Genomic DNA, 16,545 nt, shown 5'->3' with positions numbered 1-16,545 from the left:
AAGGACTACAGTTGAGGTGGGGGTGAGGGGAATTGGGCTTTGGAAGAATAACATGTGTGTTGGTGCAGGTGGGCACAGGTGGGTTGGAACAGGAGTGAAGGAAATAATGTACTCCTAATCATAGACAGTATCATTCAGTATCACACTGAAATATGTTCTATTAAGGAATAGGAATTTGTGTCCATGTATTTTTCCAAAGAACTAAATGAATTTATCTTTTTTCTACCAAGTTATGGAAAGGTTTCAATTTGTAACTGTCAGCATCACGCCATGCTATGAGATGGATTCTGTAATTTAATAGCTGGAGAGCCACGGGCTGCCTTATACGTGGTCATACTTCCAAAAAGACAATAAATCATTAAATTGCACAAGTCTGGCAAAAACACTCTGAATTGATATAGAGAATGGGTACACAGAGGATACAGAGTGGAAGGTAGGAAAATCCTGTATATTTATATATATATATATATATATATATATATATATATATATATACATAAAATGGTGCTTGAGAGAGGGTCAGCATAGTCTCCTCTTTAATAAAAATAATTTGTTTATATAAGTCCTGTGAGTGCTGACCCTCTCTCAAGCATCTTCAACATTATTTGGACCTGCACCCAGGCAACAGCAACTTATCTATATGTGAGTGCCAGCATTTACTTGGAAGTTAATATATAAATAGGTGGCATTGCCTGTTGCCTAGATATTATGTTAATATCTCTTTCATCAAAAGTGAAAGCCACTCCTAAAAACATGTGGTATTAAATAAAAGATACATTTGAACCCTCCTTGCACCTCCTACGCAGTTTTAGGTTACAGTTGAAAAAGCCCTGCCCTGGTCCCTATGTTTTTGGCATTAGAGGTTGCACCTAGGGGATATATACTGTAGATAAGAGCAAAATTTATATTTTATAATAATGCCAGAATCAGTCCTTTCTCTCTACTAAAGCACTTATCCTTTCCCTCGTCCTATCACACCTACTAGTACAGCCTTTCACCAACAGCCTCTCTCAGCAACTCTGCTGCTTTTGTCTAAAAGTGGCCATACACTGCCAGATCTGCTTGTTCTGTGAAACTGTGAAACAAGCGGATCTGGGTTCAATCTAGCCGCCTACATGCTGAACCAAATTGGGCTGACCCCTAGGGCCAATGATTGTATTATCCATTGGGGCCCATTGATACCTATAAGACAAGGACTGCATCAATGTGCTGATGTGCTTCTTGTCCAATGGGATTTCTAAACCTGCCTGAAAATCAGGCTCAGTCTGCAGTGTCCAAATTGGCATCTTAAACCTGCCCTTTAGGCTAATGGGGCCTGTTTATCATACTGTGATACATTGCTATGTAAAAACCTGCTTATCTATCAAGCTTTATTGCTTTTCATCAACCACGTACCTTTGTGTAAAAATCTGCTATAAAGGTAAGCAGCCGCTTGAAACTGCTATGGGCAAATACAGTAAGGGTCCATCACAGCTTTTTAAGTATTATTTCCAGAGCAACTTCCACCAGGATTTTTTCCCATTGAGATTATACAAGGTTGGAAGTGCTGTAAAATAATGCTATCAAATGCGGTGTTCAGGAGCATAAAATAAAATACATGCTTTGATAAATTTACCATTTATTTCACACAGCTTTAACACTGTTTTTCTGGTGGTAGTTGTTTACATCATCAGTGTGTCCCATTAGCCATAGAGACAACAAGGTCCTCCACATTGAAAGCTCTATAAGAAATGCAGCCTCTTCATATCTAGGACTCAGGCTGAATCCGATTCAGTCTTGGCACCTATAAGCAACTGCCCCAACCATTTTACTTTCTATAATTTACCTACCCCAATTAAATTATAAGCTGTTAGGAAGCGATGTGTATACAAACAGTACTATATAAATGAATGCACTAAAGAAATCTGAAATCAGCCATGCAGTATGTATATAGTATAGCTGTCCTGTTCTAAAGGGATAATTTAGTAACCCTACTCTCAGTGCTCCTTCAATTAGAGAACCATATGAAAAATATATGTACATGGCGGCTCAGGTGTAGTCTCAGTGCTTAAAGAGAATACCTAATGGAATCCACCTGACTTGGGGCTGCCGGTATTTAAGAACAACCTATTGATGAAGGTAATTGGCCAGACACATTATTTAAAAGACCTTCCTTCCTTTCTAGCAATGTGGCATATAGTAGGCAGATTTTACACTGGATGACACAGGCGGGACATTTAAAGGTGAGATATTAACATTTACGTAATATTTAGTTAATATACGAGCACCAATACACATCCTTTGTAGCCATTACTATGCTGTATCAAGTTAAACACAATGACTAACAAATAAATATTGTATGAAAGTTGTGGGCAGATTCCAGCATCGCTGTAACCCATAGGAGGGGCTATTAAAAGGCCAGTGTAGGCACAACTTTGCTTTGCTTACACCTGGCTTTTTTGGAACTCGCTTTTAGATTTTCCAGAATAATTAAAGCCTTAGGAAGGGCATATTTATTATTTTCGAGGTGGGGGTCTCATGCTGCTCTTACTCAGCAGAAATTATACTGAATGAAGGGTATTGAGTATGAGCTTATATACCTGCACCCCTATGTGAAGGGAGCAAGAGTCTATACTTGTCTTTCAGATCAGTTCTAAAACAGGCACTAGAGGCAGCTGTAGGGCGGTGTGGATCAAGGACTGCAGATGGAGATTACATTTGTAGGATCTGTCACAAGCAGGGCTGGATTTCAATCTGGCGCTGCACTAGGCACTCCCTCCCCCAGGTCTACTGTTGGCACCCTAGGAATAAGCCCTCACTTTGCTTAGATAGAAAATACAGCCCTGCTCACAAAGTATCCATGCCAACTGGTGATCACTCTACCACAGTATTTTAGTCACTCTGCTAGACAGAGCTATGAGTTAGGTCTTCTGACAATTCCATAAATCCACGGATTCTACTGGGCCAATGCTCCCTAGAGCCATAGCTATAATATTGCTGTTAGTATGTAACAGTTACCATCAAATTTAATATTTCTGGCTATATAAAACCTGCCTAATTGATCCATAGAAAGGCAAAAAAAAACCCTTCTAAGTATCACCAATTTGCCCCATAGGGGCAAAGGACCAGTTTCTGGATCAACTTTGTACTAAGAGCTACTTTCAATAACCCTGTATTTCCTCACTTGCTAAAAAGCCACCCAACCCCTTCTTGAAGCTACTGTGTCTATTGTATCAGACAGTACGACTGATTCAGGGAGAGAATTACACAACTTCACAGCTCGCACAGTAACAAACCCTTTCTAAATATTAAGATGGAACTTCCAATCTTCTAATCGGAATGGGTGCCCTTATGTCTGCTGGAAAGGCCTATTGGTAAATAAAGCAACAGAGAGATTATCATAGGATCCCCTTATATATTTATACATAGTTATCAGATGGAAGTAAACTAAGCAGCTCTGCAACTGCTATTCATTATTTATTGTGTGTGGGCTTAGCTTGGTTATGTTTACAGTTTGGGATTTATTCTATAACTCAGTCCAGACTCGTGATTCTCTTCCAGCTTGCTTAGATAGTTATTTTGGCTAAATTAATCTGTTTGTTTAGATATGTCTTCTAACAAATTCTATGGTCTTCTAGAACCAGTTGTACAGTCATTATTTTGAGAATATGGGACATGGTGGGCTCCTCCTAATTATGTGACTTCTGAAGGTTGTTGGTTGCAGCAAGCAAAAGGGTGCAAATCATTTTCAAAGCCATGTAGCTTTTTTCTCACTTATTATTATGACTACATGTGGCACACAATTGAATCCACTGAAACAACCAGGTTGTACCACCTCAATATATGAAAAAAATCAAGGTAATGAATAGTTATGAAATGCACTGTAAGTGCTAATACTGTACTGAAACAAAAATCTTAGATCTGATTGGTTGCTATAGGTGTCCAATCTGGTGCCGTTTAGCACTTATGCTAGCAAATTAGCTTCTTAGAGCAGAACCTAATGAGAATGGGAAACAGGATGAGGGGTATTCATCTTTTATAAGGATTCTGGGATTGGCTAGACCAGTGCTGTCCAACTTCTGCGGTGCCGAGGGCGAGGACTTGTGTTGAAATTTCATTATGTCTATAATGTAGACAAAAAAATCCAGATTTTCCTATTTTTTGCCATTATAAAGCACTTATTTGAAAGTTGGGCTATGTTCACTGACTTGCCTCCCCCTTCCTTTACAAACAGAGCAATTAGTTCATAGCATTAACCAAACAAACCCGTCTAAGCAGTAGCCTTTGAGCAGCTCATTATCAAGGGCTTCTCAGTGGACTGGTAATTCATTTCATTATCTCTTTTAGTCCCTTTAGGAAGTGCTAAAGTGAAACTGGCTTAATATTCTTGTTTAGTACCAGAAACAATAGAAACCACAGTTATTTCTTAATTAACACAACAGGCAAAAAGGCCCTATTCATTCAGCTCTTGTTGAAAATACAGAATCTCAGTATAAAAGACGCAATTCAACATGTGCATCAAGAGCTATTTATTAGCATAACACTTTTTTTCCCAAAGATTCAATAGCAAATGAAGTATGTACAAATCCTTACAGCATTTACACCATTTAAAAAAAGGTCTCGGCCTGCTGAAGTGTACAAAGTACTGCAACGACTCCAAAGCACGGATACTGGAACAACAATGTAGCTGACGCTGTACCTTCAGGTCATTCCTGTTTGTTAGGAAGAAATAGTGCGGGCGGGGGCCTGACATGGGCTGACTGCCGACTGGGAAGACAGACTCAAAAAAAAAAAAAAAAAAAAAGAATACAATAATAAAAATTAGCAGAAAATAAACTAGTTAAAAACAACAAAAGCGAGTAGGGATAGGCAGCCAGCTTGCAGAAAACACTGCTATGGTAAATACTACAGTAATCACACGTAGGGCTGGTGTTACATAGCGAAGAGAGGGCGTCTGCCACGGGCACGAAAATACCTCTGGCAAAATATTGTGTAATAACTGATAGATTTAATTTATTTCGTTCAACTTGGTGGAAGTGGAACCACATTTTTCTCCCCCCAAAATTAGGTCCCCAGATTTCATGGCCCCCCCTCTTCTCTAATTCCAGCCCTGAAGGCAAGTGAAACAAACCTCAGACAGGTGTAACATATACAAGCCAATGAATACAGCTCCTTCGGCTGGGGTTCCGCTAGTGGCGGGACTTGGGAACCAACTCGTTTATACTGATATGGCTGTGAGTTTCCATTAGTCTTGTTCACAGACTGTTCGACAGGTTGAAGAATGATCGTGCGGGGCTCGAATGATTCGCTCCATTGAAGGCAACTCATAGAAGTTTTTACATTGTATCACAGAAGTTTGTCAAAAGTTTAAGACAAGGAAATAATACCTCTATAAAAATATATATTACTAAGTTTGCAACGTTGATTTCTTTGCATACTAAAAATTCACTAAACAAAACAGTTCTACCAGCAGACCTTTATACTTCTAATTATCAACCTGTGAGGCTCCATCTACTGCCGGGCTACAACTCCTAGCAGATTCATTCACCAGCCAGGGGCATGGATGCCCTACAGTAGTCCTAAAACCCATAGCACCCAATCAGCTCTAAACAGTCCAATGGAGTTGGTACTATGGTTAAAGTACAGTCCAATGGGGTTGGTTGCTATGGGTTGAAGTACTTGGTGAAGTGACCATTACCACTTAGTTCAGCCAACACTAAGAGCCCAAAGCTTGCCTTTTTTCTGTCCTAGACTAAGCCCTATTTAATGAAGATTGTCCAGGTAGAAAAGAACAATTAGAAGATAAAATGAAACTACTTTTGGACTAAATATATTATTACTAGTGTGCTTTAAATAACGAAAAAAACAAAACTTTTGTGAACGCAAACACCTGACAGTTTGCAACTGAAATCTCTAAAATATAATTAACCAATGAATAAGTGTATTTGTGTATCAGACAAAATAAGAAAGGAAATGAGATCTACCCTTCATTGTCATGTAAACAGTGTAGCATTAAGGAGAACACAAAGCCGTCAACCTGACTTGGGTCTTAAACTTTTGGCAGCAAGTGAGCATATTAAACTAGGCTTTGTAGTGATCGTTCAAGTGGAAGCCAGGTCGGTTTACCTGTTGACAGGCATGCAACTTGAAAACATTGCACAACAAGCAACACAGAGCAGTCTGAAAAGTTTACAAGACTTCAAGTAGACTTAACAACCCTTCACAACTGACTATTCACAGACACAAGTTTTAGTCTCTCTCGTTGCATGGCGGCCGTCTCCCTCTTACACGTGGGACACTTTCTGTGATTCTCTGGCTTGCTTAATGCTATACAACCACTTAATGATTCTGGCATTCCTTTCAATGGCAGAGATGCCATAGGGGACGCGGTCGTTGGCACTGTCGTCATTTCTAAGGTCACTGTTGCTGTCCTGAGACTGCTCACAGTCTGAGCTGATCATGCTTGCGCTGCGAAAGTTTAGAGAAATGATGTCGGAGTTAGCCCTTGTGAAATTCTCCATCCCAAGTTTTTCAAGCTCTTCAGGATCCAGTCCACAGTAATTAAAGAATCGCTCCACGTCTGCGTCGACTCGAAAGTAACGGTCACTTAAATCCGATTTGGACCGCTGCAGCGATGGTCTCCGACTGACGCCGCATCCTGAATCCAAATTGTCATTCTCTGGTGACTTTAAGGTAGAAAGAGGGGCAAGCTTGGGTTTAGGAGGCAGCGGTGGGGCCGAGCTGCTGCAAGGTATTGCTTTTATCTGCTTCACACTGGTCACTTTCCTAATGTCTGAAGAACTGTGAGAAACATGTAAAAAAGTATTGGTCGTCTTTTCCAGAAACCTCCTGCTGATGTTGGAGTTGCTGTCTTGAGGGCTACTGTGTGTTTGCGTAGGGTAGACTTTCAAGGATTCCGCAAAAGAATGCCGATTAAGGTCAGCAGAGTCAGACCTGTTTGGAGGCCAATTTCGGGAACTTTGTTTATGCGCTGAACCTGTACTAGAGCTTTCGGAACTGTTAATAATGTTTTTAAGTATTTCTAGCTTTAAATTCTCTCTTTGTACACAGCTTTCATTCTTTGCATTATTGTTAAACATCTTCATGGTTGGGCTACTGAGAGCTCTTTTGGCTCCGGGGCAAATGGGAGGTTTTGCAAGGACTGCTGGCTTTACAGGTTCTTGTTTGGCATTAATAACCTCTTGGCTCTTGACATATTTCGCCTTATCGGCTTCTAGTCTCTCCACTGCACTGAGCCTTTTAGGATTAGGCTCGGACTGCCTACGGAAGTAATCGGGTCCTTTGTTGAGGATTCGGAGGGGAACAGCAGATGTGAAAGTAACTGCTGGGCTGACAGGTTTCACCATGCTACCTGTCTGTAGTGTTTCTGTAGGCATGTTTGGCAATTGTTCCCCCGCAGCCGTTTTGGATTCCCTTCTTATGTTTCCTATACGCACTGTGCAGAAACATGTGCATCAAGCACAAACAATAGCAGCTGAGTTGAAATCTGACTGTTACCAACAGCTTCTCATCCTACAGCTCATCAAAGAACACTTTTTTTTTTTTTTTTTTAAACGATCTCTTTAAATGCAGCTTTCATACACAAAGGGCAGCAGACAGAGGGCTGTATTAATCTGGCAGACTGAATCCTTTATTCTCACAGAAGGATGTGGGAGTCCCGTCCTTTCTTTGTGCTCTACTCCAGGCAGAGATCTGAAACACAAAACAACCAATCGCATGTCAGTATCAGCATGTGACATCACAGCTATAGCAACAGAGAAATACTCTACTGTTTAAGCGAAAAGTCAAACACCACTGGGTGCCTTTAACCTCTCCAAGGCCAAGGGGGGGGGGGGGGGCAGCAACACATTATATGTTAAATGGAAACAATGCCATCTGCTAAACCTGCCCGAAATTCGAACTGATACTAATTAACATTTAAAAGGTAAATGGCCAAATAACATATGTGCTGCCATATGTGTCTGAACATGAACACAGTTTTAAGCAGGAAAATACAAAAAAGAAATAAATTATCGACTACTTATGTACGCAGCGCTGTACAGTAGAATACATTAATACAAACAGGGTGTTAATAAGATAATAGATAAATACAAAGTATAACAATAAATACAAGATAAATACAGCTGCAATAAGTTAAGAGTCGATGACACAAGAGGAAGGAGGTCCCTGCCCCGTAGAGCTTACAATCTATATGGGAGAGTAACTAACAGGCACAAATAGGCAAATATAAGTGCTGTAGGTCACAGTGGGTGACACTACAATATAAGATGCTCAGTACTTGCATAATCGCGTGTAATGTGTAGTGTACTGAGGCAGGGCACCACTAGTGATGAGGTTCCATGCTCCATGTAATGACGCAGTGACACAGTCTTGTGTATTTCAGCTATGTGTGTTTACACTGCAACTAATATTCGCAGGAAGTTGATGGCGTATTTCAGCCAGCACCAAAAGAAAAAATGCACTGTCCTCTGTGCACCCTGGTGCCCAAGCAAGTTGAGCAAAAATGATAGTTTGCAAATGTAGAGTATCTCAACTTATTGTTGGATTACACCCATCTATACCCTGAGCTATAGAAAATGAAATTTTAAAGGAGAACTAAATTCTAAAAAATATATGGTTCTAAATGTTGTAATTCATACACTGAACTTACTGCACCAGTGTAAAAATTCAGCATCTCTATAACAGTACTGATGCAAGGCTTCAAATATGTGCACAGAAGCTCCCCGTCTTGGCTTTTGTTAGAAATGTCAGTGGCACTGCACATGCTCAGTGCGCTTTAGGCAGCTGCTGAGAAGCTAAGCTTAGGGGTTGTTGCAAACTATCAAGCAGAAAGTGAGGTTTGCCTGGAATAGAAGCTGATGCTACAGGGCTGATAAATAAATTCTGATGCTAATTGCTGTCATGTAATGAGAATCTGAATTAATTACTATCAGCCTTGTATTGTGACATTTATATATAAACATGCAGTATATCGTGAGTCAGCCCCTAACTTCAGGTAAGTGACAGCAGCACAGAGCATGTGCAGGGAATCAGCAGAAAAGAAGATTGGGGGCTACTGGGGCATCTTTGGGGGCACAGATCTTCCCTGCTAAAGGGATGTGTGTGCCTTGGGCTGGTACAGAAGCACAAAACATCATGTGCAGCATTTCTAGCCAAGATGAATACATTCCCTGCTGGGCAGCAAAGAGTTGACTGACTGTGTATGAGTATATCGCATTACATACAAGTGCAAAACAATGTTCTATGTATACTATTCCTAGCTAGGAAATGGGTCACCAGGTTCTAGAAATGTCCTGACCCTCCAATGTATGACCAATGGCTCAAGTCTGTTGGGGATTTGAGTAAAATAGAAAAGGCTGCATACAAAGGAAATGGGAAACTCAAAAAATATGAAAACATATGGAACAAATGGTATATAGCTATAAGTGAATAACCTGTTTAAAAAAATGTATCTTAAGACAAGCTACTTGCTTAATATGTCTGTTAAACCGAAATGCTGATCCTGTCTCCCAGTAACTAAACTATGTACCATCTTTGTCGTGTATCAATGCTAAACCGAATGTATGATTTTTCCTATGTTTATCCTTCAATAAACTAACCTGAGTAAAAAAAACCAAAAAAACAGGGTTAAAGGAAAAGGTCTCTGTAAATACAGCCATAAGCACCGAGTCCTCTATCAAAAGAAACACAGGATTTCTTGTCTATTTTTTTGTTAACATGATGTTCCAGTGTCTGACTTCCTCTCTCAGAAACAGCCTTAATTCCTGGGGCCAGAGTCTGCGCAGTTCTCTCCTCTCTCCCCTCCCACCAGAATGCTAAGAACTCCCTCTCCCCTCCCTTAGGAATGTGTGAGCTCAGGGCTAGAGACTGCAGGCAGGAAGCTACTTAAAATGGCAGCAAAGGGAGAGAGCTTCAAAAAGCTGTTTACTCAGGTATGTTAATGGTTTCTGCAAAAAAATAAATAAATATTGTTCTAGGTGGCACTGATGTGGCAAATCTATTGGCAGTAAAATGCTAAAATGACTTTCCTTCTCCTTTAATGCTGACTTGTTTCTTTTCCATGTGGCATTGTGCCCCATGCACCTAAATGTAGACTGCAAGTTCTGTGGGCAGGGCTTAGGGCAATGGGTGTGTGTGTATGATACAAGGCCAAAACAGCTAGCTGTGCTATATATAACAACATTATTATTATTATTATAATAACCACCATGATCACTATGCCAGCACAACCACCCATGAACTCGCCCTTGCTGTTTATAGTCTGAATATGAGCCAACACAGAGACTCAGTATGTTCTTCCTAAATTATGCACTACTGTAACCATGAGACACGCCTCTCAGGGTGGTAATACCGTGACTGCTGAAACTTGCAGATACGGATCAATTCCCCACATGTGACCTTGGGCGAGTCATTTTATCTGGCAGCCTCGGGCACAACAAACATTTATTATACAGAATCCAATAGGCAACAAGCCCAATAACACGTATGCACTGGCACAGCACTAAATATCACCAATACCTATGGTATGTGCCATATGTACAAATGTGAAAGCTAGGATTATAATAATAACTAGAGAAATAGGTAGAAATCTGCCAGGTACCATTTTGAAAAAAAAAAAAAAAAATCATTAGATTTCATTTCCATAAACACTGATAACTATACAGGGCAGAACGGATTGTAAGGATATATTTTACTATATGAATATGTTCTCTCTTCTGTTAATGTGCCAGCATGCCATCACTGGCATAACTACAGAGTAAGGAGACCATGCAAACACAGGGGAAATGGGGGGGCAGGGACATATATATATTGACGCAGTTGGCCAGCTTGAGGTATATTGCAATATATGGACAAACAATCCCTGTTTTGCTTAAAGGGGAGGGCATTTCTTAGTAGCTTAATGCACAGAATGTCTTAATATCCTATATATATTGATAATGAGTGAGTGCAGAGGACCTCTTGTTGTTGTTTATATGTATTTTGTGGTCACAACCTCATTGCACCCCCACCTAATTGTTTAAAAATGTAGTGGTTGAGCACAACTTTCCCTTTTTATATATATATATAAAATTTTTTATTGTAGATATATTGTTAAAACCAACGTTTCGGTCCTTGTTAGGACCTTTCTCAAGGATAAAAAATTTTTTATCCTTGAGAAAGGTCCTAACAAGGACCGAAACGTTGGTTTTAACAATATATCTACAATAAAAAAATTTTGATGAAACATTGAAGGGTGTGCTGGCCACAGATGATTATTTTCTATACATTCATAATTTTGGCTAAGCACCCCGCAGAATATTGAGCCTTGGAGTGTGGACACCATTTGGATTGATATATATATATACACACATATACCCACACCTTGTGTCTCAACCCTTTCTCCTTGTAGATTGTAAGCTCTTTTGGGCAGGGCCCTCTTCACCTCTGGTATCGGTTATTGCTTGCTTTATATGTTACCCTGTATGTCCAATGTATGTAACCCACTTATTTTACAGCGCTGCGGAATATGTTGGCGCTTTATAAATAAATGTTAATAATAATAATAGAAGGAAGCTGGGATGTGGGTGGACAGGTGGGAATGCGGGCGGGCAGGGAACACAGGTGGGGAGGGCAGTGGGTGTTCAGGTGTTGGTGGGGAGCTGGTTGGGAGTCCATGTTTGCCAGGCCCCTCTGAAGATTTTTCCGTGGGGGAGGGATGGTGAAGATTAGTTATGCCATTCACTCCATTGGTTTGTAGCTAGGCTCAGTTGTCTATCAATCAGATTGCCAGGGTCCACAGCAACCAGGTGATTAAATAGACTGTATGATCAATAGGAAAGTAAAACGTATCAATGACAATAACATTGTCTCCCATAGATTCACATTTTTAAAAATGTTTTCCTTTTTCTCTGTAATAAAACAGTACCTTGTACTTGATCCCAACTAAGATATAACTAATCCTTATTGGATGCAAAACAATCCTATTGGGTTTAATTAATATTGTATTGCTTTTTTAATAGAATTAAGGTATGTAGATGTGTATATATATATATATATATATATATATATATATCTATCATGGGAAAAGGCGCTAAGAATAGGACATTTCATAACATAATAAAGAGGAACTACCTCTTTAATACATTTAAAGCCACATGTTCTATTGGATACATTCCATTTGCTGCAGAAAACACTTGCTATCCACTAGACTGAATGTATGCAATAAGTCGTGTGTTCTGTTACCGGACCTGAGCCACAAAAAAGGGTTTGTAAAAAAAGGCAAATACCCACAGCTCTGCCACACACCCCGGACCCAGATGGGAGTTGCTCATACACAGCGGGAGAGAGAAAGGTCAGGTTAGTGGAGCGGAAAGCTTAACTACAGCATGCCTCCGGGCTGGCAATAAAAGATCATTTCAATGGACTGCACATCATAGGTCTAATTAAGGAGCATGGGGCGATTAATACCACCTCTAGATGCTCCATTGACAAAGAATAAGACTGCTTTCCATCAGGTTTCATAGGGGTTTTGGTTAGTCGTTGGGTATCGTTTTATTGGCTAAATGGTTTACAAAGCAGAGATCTAGGATAAAAGGGAAAGCCTTGTGCCCTTAGTGATCTGTTTAACTAAATACAATGAATAACAGACATTTATTGCAACATCACAACTGAACTAGTTACCAGAAGATAGCTGTTTAATAAAGAAGGAACCATGCCAAATGATATTACTCATGTGCACGTTACGATGTACATTACCCCTGCACCTCCTGTGATGTGTCTGCTGCTCATAGCACAGAGGCCACTCGATAACCCAGTGTGGCTTTGAAAGAGGAAATATTCTTTCTATGGAATAAATACACATTACACTACCTAATACAAGTATAGGATCCATTAACTAGAAACCCATTATCCAGAAAGCTCCAAATTACATAAAGGCCATCTCCCATAGAGTCCATTTTAATCAAAATATTCAATTTTTTTTTAACATTAATTTAGTTTCTATGTGTAGTTCTAATAACAGTAGCTTGTACTTGATCCCAACTAAGATATAATTAATCCTTATTGGAGGCAAAACAATCCTATTGGGTTTATTTCATGTTAAAATTAAAAAGTATGGAGATCCAAATTACAGAGAGACCCCTTAGCTGGAAAACTCCAGGTCCTGGATAACAGGACCCATACCTGTAATGATTAATCTAAAGCAGTGATGCCCAACCAGTGGCTCGGGGGCAACATGTTGCCCACCAACCCCTTGGATGTTGCTCTCAGTGCCCCCAAACCAGGGAGTTATTTATGAATTCCTGACTTGGTGGCAAGTTTTAGTTGAATAACAACAAGATTTACTACCAAATAAAGCCCCCTGTAAGCTGATAGTGTGCATAGAGATACCTAATAGCCAATCTTAGCCCTTATTTGGCACCTTCATGAACTTTTATGATGCTTGTGTTGCTCTCCAAGTCTTTTTACACTGTGGCTCACGAGTAAGAAAGGTTGGGGACCCCTGATCTAAAGCAACTGGACTAGCTGAATAATCTTGAACCATTTCACCACTCATCGAAGCAGCTTCTGCAGCTCAGTTGGGCAGCAGAGAATTGTCCCCACATTTCTAACCCTTGAGAGCAGCACAATTACCATGATTTAATCCCTTTGGTTCCTTTAAACTTAATTTAGGCAGGTATGAACTTAAACTCAGATGGGAAGAAGTTGCTCAGATGAGTGGAAATGTTTTGAAGATTACTCAGCCAGGCGATTAGCTTTAGATTTACAATTATCAGGTATTTATAAAACGTCAACATATTTCACAGTGCTGTACAATAAATGTTGGGCGAGAAGCAGCAGAGCAGCCCCAGAATTGGCTCTGATAAGGTGAAGGGAGACAATATCTGGGGGTGCTGAAATGCCATTCTGTATCCCCCAAAAAGACACTTGTTAACAGACCAACTTTCCTTCAATTATCTGACCTGCTGTGCACTGCAAGTGATGGACGTAGGTTAACTATTAATTCATATTCTGAAAATGGATACAGTAGAATTAGGATAGAAGTGTAATTAAGTACTGGCATGTATCAGAAGCTGGATAAGGTTATGTGGGGCTGGGAGATTGTGGCAGACATTTAGACAGTAACATGGTGCTGAATTATGTCTGCGAGAATAAATGCACAGTTCTATGGGCCTGTAGTCTGTGTTTTTGAGCTTAATGCTCACCAGGTTTTACAGGGCAAGGCCTTTCCATTTTCACTGTAACGTATAATTTAATCCCACTCTACAGCTGCATATAGAACATGCTCTAAATCCCGTATAGAAATAGACCCGTTCTTGTCTGCCTGAATCAAAATTGAAACCAGATATAGAATAGGAGGTTCTGAAATCAACATGGTGCTGCCCCCACCCCCCACTGGGGCCAAACTAGTGGCTGGAGGGGCTAATTAGGCAAATTGGGGTGAACATGGGAGAACAATTTCATTTGCTGTCCTAGATATTCTTAGAACAGATGGCTCATTTACAGCAACTTGCACTTTTCCTTGCAGTGACCGTAAAACCACTTTTAGTAAAGTTACTTGTGTCCAGGGCCGTATTTATATATAAAAAAATTCAAAACCTCCCCAGCTGCCAGATCAAACCTATTGAAATCTAGCAGCGGAGCTGTGAGGATGAGGGGGGGTACAGGGCAACAGTAGGCAGTGGAAGTGATGTCAAGCATAGAGGAAGTGATGTTACATACACCTTGTGTGTGACATCCCTTCCATTTCCCAAGGGGCGCATTTAGGTCAAGTCACATAACATGAGACAAAGGTCCTTTTTTAGCTTGATTTTTTTAGATTGGTTAACTATACAGAAGTGTTTTTCTACTAAAAGTGACCCGAGTGACACCATGTGCTTCATGAACTGAAGTAGCACCAGTTTGCACCAATTTTACCAGCTGGCTCCAGCTACTGGTCTGCTGTTGGCTGTGAGTTATGCCTGCTGAAAACTATGCAAATGTTATTCTCAAGTTGTGCAAAAGTGCCTGCATGAGGAAACTTTGTTTGACCCTGGAAAACCCAAGCGATGCATAGGCCTTTCCACCAGCGATCACGGGTGACTAAATCTCTCCTTGGGACATCAGCCTAATGCACATAAAAAAAATCCTAAATTAAAGAGGTGGCTTTTAATCAGATAATATCTGAACTCTTTTATTGCTAGTTATAAGAGAGTCACCCAATTCAGACCTGGCATGGTGGCACAGTGGGTCGTACTGCTCTACGCAGTCTGTTTATATGCAGGCCAAGAATCAGCCAAGAATCAGCCTGTGTGGCATTTGCGCAAGAGTGTCACAAAAAAGGAATAAATGCCTTCATAAGCAAAAGTTCTGCAAGCAGATTAACAGGACAACAACATCCCTCCAAATGCAATTTTCTTTGGCAGAAGCTAAATATATGTATATATAATATATATTACTGTGTAAAGCAGAAAGGAGCCCAATTGCCAATTACATATTTTTAATATTTATAATGTATTCATCTCCTACTTATCTACTGATATCTAGTTACCTCTTCAATCTTAACTGGCCCTGTGCCGGTGTAGCCGTCAGAACACACACTTGATAAGCTCCAAGGAACACGGCTAAATCCTTCCACTACATTATGGTTAAATCATTCTGTATTGGTCATTTCTGCCGACAGGGACATGAGACAACAATTAATAGGCATTAAGGTTAATGATCGTCAGTTTCAGTGAGGTTATGCAGTTACCTGAACAAAAGCCAGTGCTTGTTAAACAGATTGGTATTACTAAACTAAATTGCTCCATCTGCCTTTTATGCAAGGATTAAGTGCAGCACGCAGTCCCCACATTAATTCTCTATCATGGCAACAACAAGGGAAGAAGTCATGAAACATCATGGTCAGGGCCTCAGAATAACTTGCTGCCATCTCTAAAGACTTTGAAACGTGCTAGATTCAAAGAGAAGATTTATTTCTAAAGGGTCCCATTGTTATAGAGTAAAAGAACAATGAGCACTATGTAATGAGCAGGGCTTGCCCTTATAATGTATCCTGTTTTAATTCATCTATTTAAATTGATGCTGGGTTATTTATTCAATATGCTGGGTTTATAATCAAAGAATGTTTACATATAAATTTTGTGAGAGTACCCAGTGCTGGACTTTTTGATCCAAACTGCCTCAAATCACATATATACAGTGTATGTAGGGAAGATTATAAATGTCTTGATAAAAGGGCCCAGTGTGGCCCGAAATGTGCCAATAAAGCATTTTTAATCACTCATCCAGTGAGCTGCCTTTTCATTTTCTTATAGGCATCACTGCTTTCTATAACCCCGCCAGAGCATGTATTTAGTATCTGGTTGCTTAGGTCAAATTTACCCTAGCAACCAGACAGTGAATTGAATGAAAGACTGCAACATGAATAGGAGATGGCCTGAGTAGAGAAATAATTAATAAAAACTAACAATAGTTATGATATGAAAGCTGGATATGAAAGCTGGATGAACTATACCTTAGTTGGGATTGAGTACAAGGTACTGTTTTTTTTATAACAGAGAAACTAATTAAATTAAATTTAAATTT

At 40.0% G+C, this 16,545-nt stretch overlaps 1 protein-coding gene across 6 annotated transcripts in view; it reads right to left on the bottom strand.

The window, feature by feature from the left end:
• Positions 1-4,491: 4,491 nt before the first annotated feature.
• Positions 4,492-16,545, bottom strand: part of fam110b (family with sequence similarity 110 member B) — a 100,559-nt gene continuing 88,505 nt past the window's right edge. For 4 of the 6 annotated variants that reach the window (XM_004915187.4, XM_002936107.5, XM_031903756.1 and 1 more), the window contains one exon: positions 4,492-7,692. In XM_004915187.4, the coding sequence (XP_004915244.1) occupies positions 6,264-7,376 (1,113 nt within the window). In that variant the 5' untranslated portion in view covers positions 7,377-7,692 and the 3' untranslated portion in view covers positions 4,492-6,263. Of the gene's footprint in view, positions 7,693-15,508; positions 15,631-16,545 lie in introns of all 6 variants that reach the window. The other 2 variants (XM_018095123.2, XM_012965283.3) reach the window with 1 other exon arrangement.

The sequence above is a fragment of the Xenopus tropicalis genome, chromosome 6, assembly GCF_000004195.4.
Source record: "Xenopus tropicalis strain Nigerian chromosome 6, UCB_Xtro_10.0, whole genome shotgun sequence".
NCBI lineage: Eukaryota > Metazoa > Chordata > Amphibia > Anura > Pipidae > Xenopus > Xenopus tropicalis.
Note: the sequence above shows the minus strand (reverse complement) of the source record. Positions and strands in the feature narration are given on the sequence as shown.